Source organism: Ursus maritimus, unplaced genomic scaffold (genome assembly GCF_017311325.1).
Source record: "Ursus maritimus isolate PB19 unplaced genomic scaffold, ASM1731132v1 scaffold_19, whole genome shotgun sequence".
NCBI classification, from domain to species: Eukaryota; Metazoa; Chordata; class Mammalia; order Carnivora; family Ursidae; genus Ursus; species Ursus maritimus.
In genome coordinates this window covers 50,058,269-50,065,906 of record NW_024424341.1, presented here as the reverse complement: position 1 = coordinate 50,065,906, position 7,638 = coordinate 50,058,269, and the positions used below count along the sequence as shown (strand labels likewise).

General features: G+C 53.8%; 2 protein-coding genes across 13 annotated transcripts in view; both read right to left on the bottom strand.

The window, feature by feature from the left end:
• CATSPERG (cation channel sperm associated auxiliary subunit gamma) overlaps nt 1–7,638 on the bottom strand; it is a 25,791-nt gene continuing 18,153 nt past the window's right edge. For 6 of the 12 annotated variants that reach the window (XM_040633918.1, XM_040633919.1, XM_040633920.1 and 3 more), the window contains 7 exons: nt 2,939–3,095; nt 2,672–2,735; nt 2,438–2,533; nt 2,067–2,156; nt 953–1,045; nt 762–861; nt 1–678 (listed from right to left, as the gene is read on the bottom strand). In XM_040633918.1, coding sequence (XP_040489852.1) covers nt 397–678; nt 762–861; nt 953–1,045; nt 2,067–2,156; nt 2,438–2,533; nt 2,672–2,735; nt 2,939–3,095 — 882 coding nt within the window. In that variant the 3' untranslated portion in view covers nt 1–396. Of the gene's footprint in view, nt 679–761; nt 862–952; nt 1,046–2,066; nt 2,390–2,437; nt 2,534–2,671; nt 2,736–2,938; nt 3,096–7,638 lie in introns of those variants that run through there. The other 6 variants (XM_040633921.1, XM_040633924.1, XR_005835734.1 and 3 more) reach the window with 6 other exon arrangements.
• On the bottom strand, nt 6,218–7,569 carry LOC121103478 (cation channel sperm-associated protein subunit gamma-like). Its single transcript, XM_040633926.1, has 5 exons — nt 7,361–7,569; nt 6,980–7,042; nt 6,721–6,882; nt 6,423–6,544; nt 6,218–6,298 (listed from the first exon to the last, which is right to left on the bottom strand). Exons 1-4 carry the CDS (start codon nt 7,526–7,528, stop codon nt 6,530–6,532), a joined length of 408 nt encoding a protein of 135 aa, XP_040489860.1. The 5' UTR covers nt 7,529–7,569; the 3' UTR covers nt 6,218–6,298; nt 6,423–6,529.

Sequence of the window (7,638 nt, the reverse complement as noted above, 5' to 3'; positions counted from 1 at the left end):
TTGAAATTCAAAATATTTAATGACTGGTACTAAACCTGAGCACTGAACAATCAGAACATACTGCAGGCTACAGTGATGGGCCTGGGGCGTGGAAGACCTTGCTGGACAGTGGGGAGGTTGGGGGCAGCCCGGGGAGGGGCAGAGCTGGCAGGCACACAGAGAAGCTGCTATCTACCAGTTGGCACAGAAGGATTTTGATTTTAATGACCTATATGGCTGTGTAGTGCAAATTAACTGAACGTAAGCCCGCAGCTGGTCCTGAAATGAGGATTTAGGTCTGAAGGAAAAGTGAAAATTGAAGCAAAACAAGCCTGGGGCGGTTGATAATCGCATTTCCAAGATGGCCCAGGAAGTGAGGGGAGCACCTGGGTCAGGGTTTTGAGGCAGGCAAGAGGATTAGGTAATAGACTGTTTCTTCGAGGTTTCTTCAGGGGCCTCCTGGTTCCCCTCCGCCACTTTGGAACTGACACCAGAGCTGACACTGGAGCTGCCCCTGGATCTGGTCCCAGATGCGCCACTGAAGACTCTGGAAGAGGCCGTGTAGGGGTAGTAGGACTCCGATGTGATGATGTTGTTGATCTTCCAGCGGAGGGCGCTGCAGGCCTTCACCATGAGCGGCAACAGGAGGCAGAAGATGATGTAGAGGGTCACCAGGCCGATAAACACACAGGACGACACCTGCAGACACCACACGACAGGCACGGGCGGGCAGCCTGGGAGCCCCGTTCTCCTAACAGGGCAGCGCCTGGGCAGCCACTCACCATGAGGATGAAGAGGGCCCGCTTGGCACTGAGTGGGAGCCCATGGATATGCAACAGGAAGATGAGCTGGTAGTCACAGTACGTGCTCTTGTCCACACCTCTGGGGGTGGGGATGGGGTTCAGCATTGGGGGAGGAGTCAGGCACCCCACAGGAAGCCCCCAACTCTACCTGGGCCACCTGCCTGGCTCACCTGTTGCTCACCAACACCTTGAAGAAGAATTCGGGGGCGAAGATGGTATGGGGGATGGTGTCATGGCATGGGGAGTTCTCCAGACACAGCCACCTGGGGACCCAAGTTCAGGCAATGTGCTACAAATCATGGCTAGCATGTGCCAACCTCTGACCTCTCCCCCCAGCCCACAGACTCTGGGTGAGCACCAGCTAGATGGAGTCTCGTCCCTTCTTCCCTGATTTGCTCCTTCATTCATTCATCCAGTAAGGCTGACTCCACGCCTACCATGTGACAGGCTGTTTACTCATTCATGTCCTCCTGCCTTAACATCTCCATCTGTCAATTCCTCCATTACAATGCAATCATCTAGATTATGGAGCGTGTATCTATCATGTGCCGACTCCTCATTTATTCCTTGCTGCCTTCATTCCTTCATCCCACAAATATACTGAGTACCTACTAGGTACAAAGTCACATCTCTATTCACATATGTTTTCCTTTATTCATTTATTCAATAAATATAGGTTGATTACTGACTAGGTGCAAGTTGGTTGCCCCATTCATTCATTCACTTCCTTTATTTGCTCACGGTATCATTTTCTTCCTTTCACTGAATCAAAAATAGTTATTGAGCCCCTATATATTAATTTGTTCCTCCATTGTTTTGTTCATTCATTATGACTTCCATTCAAATGTCAACAAATGAATGACTGAATTCATTCACTGTCTCATTCAACAAACACTGTGTTTAGTCTATCAGGACCTGGACCTATAAGGGAGACAGAACCCACATGAGACAGTGACAGCTCAAAAGGGCAGGTTGGGATAAGGGAGGCACAAGCAGAGAGGTGAGGGTGAGAAGGGGCAAAGCACAGAAGGTCATGTAAACCAATATCCCATTTAGAACGGTCAGAAAAATTGCCCTGGGTGAACGGACACCTGAACTAAGGCCTGAAGAAAGAGTAAGAGGGACCAGCACAGCAGACAAGGAGCCAGCCCCATTTGAGGAACATGAAGGCAGTCAGTCTGGCTTGAAGATCAAGAGGTCTCCCAGAGGCAGAAGGGACAACAGCCCAGACAGACTGTGGACAGGTGGGGGATAAGGGGACCAGCAATTAGGCCATGCACTCACTCGATGCCCAAACTCTGGTGGGTCATGATGTTGAAGGCCGAGTCCTTGGTGGTCGTTGTGTTCTTGGTGGTCCAGATGAGGCTGTTAGTCCTGTGCAGGACCATGTAACCTCAGTGGGGGGCAGGAGGGGAGGGACCACTGCTGCAGGTGCAGAGAGAGGCCCGCAGTATGAGCCGCAGAGGGAAGGGGCCAGGGGAGCCTTAGGAGGGCGGGGCCTGGCAGCATGGGCGGGGCGAGCATTTGCACCATCCTAGGAGCCTGAGCTACCGGGTGAGCGGTGCTTGCAGCGAGGGTGAGGTCTGTGGCTGGGAAGCAAGAGAGGCCTGCAGAGGAAAGAGGGCGGATTGCGGGCAGGGTCCCGCAGGCATTACTTGTCCAAGGGGCTGTTGAAGCGGTAAATCTCCTCCTCACTGTATTCCTTGATGGTGTCCATCGTGGGCCCGCCGCCTACCACCGTGAGCACGTAGCTGCCGGGTGCAGAGGCGCACACGGACCGGCTTCAGGGCCCAGAGTTCCGCTCCTCTACCACCCACTCCGCACTTTGTCCCCCTAGCCACTCCCACCCCCCAAACTCCCGTCAGTCGCTGGCTTGGCCACGTCTTTACCTGCCCTGAAAACTGCCTGACTCTCCCGTCACCAAGTCTTGGATCAAGAAGAAAGGGTAGAAGACTGTGGGGTTGGAGGGAGGCCAGGAGGAGAAGAAATTAGCTTGGCCCGAGAAGTGGAGGATGGAGAGGGGAGGAAAGAGAGATGAGAAGACCAAGGGGGAGGAGCAGAGGATGAATGAGGAAGTGAGCGGGCAGTGAGGGCAGGCGGGCCGTGGTGGGGACAGAGGACCGGGAATGGATGGGACGAGGGGACTGGACACGCACTATCACGGAAGAGGAAGCAGGGCATCTCGGGGTCAACGTGCACGCAGTCGAAGTAGTGTTTGTTCTGCAGGCGGTTGTACTCCAGTGTGTAGGTGATGTCGAAGGCCAGGCGCTTGCCTGGGGGGCAGCCGATGAACACTGGCACCATCAGGTTGCCCTACGTGGGAGGAGAAAAGCCTTGCACTGGGGGGCGGAGCAGACACCCCTCCTCCCCCACACCTGGCCACCTCCTGCCAGGCTCACTCTCACCACTGCTGCATGATCATTATTATCATTAAAAAAAAATACTCTAAAACTGCAAACATTTACGTCATTCTTACTGTATGCCAGGCACTGGGTGATGTCCTAAGTGCTTCAAACTCAAATTTAATCCTCAACAAAACGAGCCTTGTATGGAAGAGACTACTCACATCTCCATGACCCAGATGGCAACAGTGAGGCGCAGAGAGGTCCAGCCGTTTATTAATTATCCAAAGCCACACCTGAAGTGGTACCCCCAGAAAAAGACACACAACATCACTAACACCTACAGGGGCACCCACTTGCAGGTGCACTGCATAGGGCTCAGTGTGGGCCTGAATTCTCAAATAACAAATCCGGAAGGAGCCTGGGACACAGAAGGGAAGTGAAACTCACAATGGGGGTCAGAGGTTAGGGAATTTCCACGACACTGTCTTCAAAATGAACAGCCTCTGGCCCATTTCAGGGGTAGGGTCCAAAGGTTTCATCCAATTGTCAAAAGAATACAGACATCCAAAGACTGTGGCATGGGCTTGACGGTGACTGGGGAGAGGGGTTGGTGGCCATCGGATGTGCACTCCCCATGCGAGGCCTGGGCCCCAGACTGTACACCTATCAGCCACGCACTTACGGGGAGGCTCAATGGGTAGCTCAGGTTCAGTCTATCCACAACTCATCTTGGTTCATGGCACCTCATTCCTCCAAGTTCAGGCTAAAAGCCTTGCCCTGGAAACCTCTCTCTCTCACACCCACAGCCAGTCCATCTCAACATCCTGTTGTCTCTAGACTTCAAAACAGAGCCATTCTCTCCCTAACCTCCTCAACTCTTCCCCCCACCTCCCACCCCACTCCCTGCCTTGTCTTGCCCAACCTTGTTTCCTCCCTGGTCTCCCTGTTCCTGCCCCTCCCCCTAGTCTGTCCCCTGCATGCAGCCTGTGACCACCCAAGTCCCTTCTCGGCTCCTGGGGCACCATGGCCCACTAGGCCTCATGTGATCTGCCCCCTTACTTCATCTCATCTCTCTCCACTTTCCACACACACACACACACACACACACACACACACACAGTGGCAAGTTTCACCTCCATTCCCATTTCCCAAGTGTCCTGCCTCTCCATCCCAGAGCAGCAATCCACTATAAGGACTTTCTCACTTATTTTCCCAGTTTCTTCATGCAAATAAAAGCCAACATGAATATATGTTCTTAATTAACCTCCTTCATGCTAATGTTTTATATGTACTGTTCTGTACCCTGCTTTTTTTTTTTTTTTAAGATTTTATTTATTTATTTGACAGAGATAGAGACAGCCAGCGAGAGAGGGAACACAAGCAGGGGGAGTGGGAGAGGAAGAAGCAGGCTCATAGTGGAGGAGCCTGATGTGGGGCTCGATCCCATAACGCCGGGATCACGCCGTGAGCCGAAGGCAGATGCTTAACCGCTGTGCCACCCAGGCGCCCCTCTGCTTTTTTTTCTTAAGAATAAAATACATTTTGGAGGTGCCTGAGTGGGTGCAGTCAGTTAAGCCTCCAACTCTTGGTTTTGGCTCAGATCTCTCACATCTCAGGGTCATGGGGTTGAGCCCCCATCAGGCTCCACGCTCAGTGCAGAGTCTGCCTGAGTTTCTCTCTCTGCCCCTTCCCCCTGCTCATGTTCTCAAATAAATAAATAAATAAATAAATAAATAAATAAATAAATCTTTAAAACAAAAGAAAATAGGGGCGCCTGAGTGGCTCAGTCAATTAAGCCTCTGCCTTTGGCTCAGGACTTGATCCCAGGGTCCTGGGATCGAGTCTCACATCAGGCTTCTTACTCAGAAGGGAGCCTGCTTCTCCCCCTGCCCCGTCTCTCATGAATAAGTAAATAAAATCTTTAAAAAAATAATAAAACAAAACAAAATAAAATTCACTTTGGAGACTATTCCACATCAGTATGTGGAGATCTTCCCCCCCCCCCTTTTTTTTACAACTGCATAGTTTTCTGTTGCATGAATGTATCAGGATTTACTTAACCACTCTCCTATTAACAGACATTTAGGTTGTTTCCAACCTTTTACTGTAACAGAGTGTTGCAGATTAAGACACCTAGAATGGATCCTTTGGGTCAAACATAAGGATATTAACTTTGACCTTCTGGGGTTATCATAAAGAGGAAAATAATATGTATTGCCAAGGTTAGCAGGAAATACTTGTTGGATGCTGAGTCAGCCACTCCTCCCTGCTCTCCTCCTCCCCACAAGCAGTTGGGGGTATTACAACCCTGTCCTTTTTTTTTTTTTTTTTTTTTTTTAACTGCCCTGGGTCATACCAAGCCAGGAGGGAGGAACAGCAGGGTCTGTCTGCTGGTGAGTGGGCACGGAAGGGGGTGAGAACGAGGCACCTCGGTCCAGTTCCTCCTTTACCACTTATTAGCTCCTTAGGTTACTCTGAGCAGATGTCTGCACCTCTCTGAGCCTCAGTGTCTGCCTCTGTGCAAAAGGGATGTCGCGTGGGTAAGCAAGTAAAGATCTAAGGACCCACTCGAATGAACAAAGCATGTGACTGGGCAGATGAAGAGCAACGTGTGAAAGACGGGGCCCAGCTGGTCCACATGACTTCCTCTGGCCAACTGGGAATAAAAAGCCCTGTGTCGCAAATGCTTTACTTTGCCGTGCAGAAAAATATTAGAAGGAACATACAAGCCTGGGGCAATGTACACAACCTTAAAGACAGCCCTTTCTGCAAACATGAATGGATGAAAGGAGTGGGTGGGTGGGTGGGCGAATGAACGAAAAGAAAGAAATTATGAATGCACTAGTGGGATTTCCAGGGGGAGCACTCAAAATCTGCCCAGTTGAGACCCAATCCAATCCCCACCCTCCCAGCACAGGGCCCGAAAACCCAAGGTCTAATACTTGCATGCGGGGTCCCCGGTGTGTGTTCTGGAAACAGTGCCCGACTGCGCCCACCACCTGTGGGTATGAGCAGGTGATGATGGTGGGCCGCGTTGGCTCAATCTTTTCCCTCCTCCCTCGTCCCCTCCCCTCTAGTCTTGGATCGAACCTTGACCAACATGGAGGTCTTCATGAGGTGATGTCCACTAATGCCTTGATCAAAGCAAGACCTTTTATCATTGAGCGTAACCTGGGGTTGGGGGCAGAATTGAAGAAGTCAGCAGGCCTGCCTGAGGACCCGGGGACTGTCCTATCAGTGCCCTGCCCCAAGAGCTCCACCCTCACCTCGACACCCCGTCCCCGCTTTATCTCACCCAGAAAAGCACCGAGTTGCGATTAATGAGGACCTTCTGCTTCACCACCACCTCGATGCAGCCCGGGTCGGCCAGCACCACGCCCAGATCCACTTTGCTGCGCAGCTCTAAGGTGGTGAGCACTGCAAGCACCCGCAGGGGTCAAGGCCGCGAGCGTGGGACGGTGCCCCGCCCCCAGGCCCCGCCCCCTGGCCTCGCCGGCAGCCCCCACCGCAGCCCTCGCCCCGCCCCAGGGACTCCACTCAAGCCTCGCCCACAGACCGCGCTCCGGCTGGAACTCGAAAGAGTGCTCGCGGACCGTCAGGAAGACGGAGAAGGCGTAGCTGTTGCCCTTGTCCAGGAAGATTCGCTCGGGCAGCTCGTGCTCGGCCTTGAGGTCGTAGATCTTCTCGTAGCTGGCCATTTCAATGTACACGTTACTGGCGCTCCGCAAGTTGCTCGCCAGATAAAAGTAGTAATCCTGGGGGATGGGAGCGGGGCAGAGTCAGACCCGGAGCCGGGACGCGAAGGGGTGTCCTGACACCGCCGCTCCCCGACCCCCAATCCTCTCTACGCACCTGGTCCAGTTTCTTGTTCTTCCACCAGCGCCAGGTGGGGTCGTGCACTGGGTCCGCGTATGGCTGGGGGGACCGCCAGCACTGTGAGCCTGGGCGTGCGGAGGCGGCCCCAGGCAGGTGGCATGCCGGGCCTCTAACCCAAAGCCAAAGCTACCAGACCCTGGCCCGCCCGTGAGCCCTACTTCCAGCTCAGCAGCCACCCTCCCAAAGCCATCTCTCCCAAGTCCTGCTTGCCCGCTCCCCGGGGTCCCTCCTTAGCCTCAGACTCTCCCAGTCGGCTCCCCTCGGTTCCAGCCTCTGTGGGCGTCCTCGAGGCACGCGGGCCCTGCTTTCTAGGCCTCCTCAGTCCCATCTCAGATCAGACCCCCGCCAGGCGCCCACCTTGTGGTACTTGGAGTGCAGGTAAAGCAGGTAGTAGACGAGGCCCTGGTACACGGCGAGCGAGTTCTCATCGTGGAAGCCCGAGGGCTCCAGCACGCGTGGCGGGCGCGCCTGGTAGCGCTCCTGGCGCGTGTATATCTGCGGGTTGGGCAGGTCCCGCAGGCGCATCACAGTGAAGGGGCAGAAACTGGTGAAGGAGAGCGTCAGGTGGTTCCTGGGCGGCGGGAGTGGGGGGCCGGCAGCTGACTCTTCCGCGCCTGGCACACCACGGACCCCCC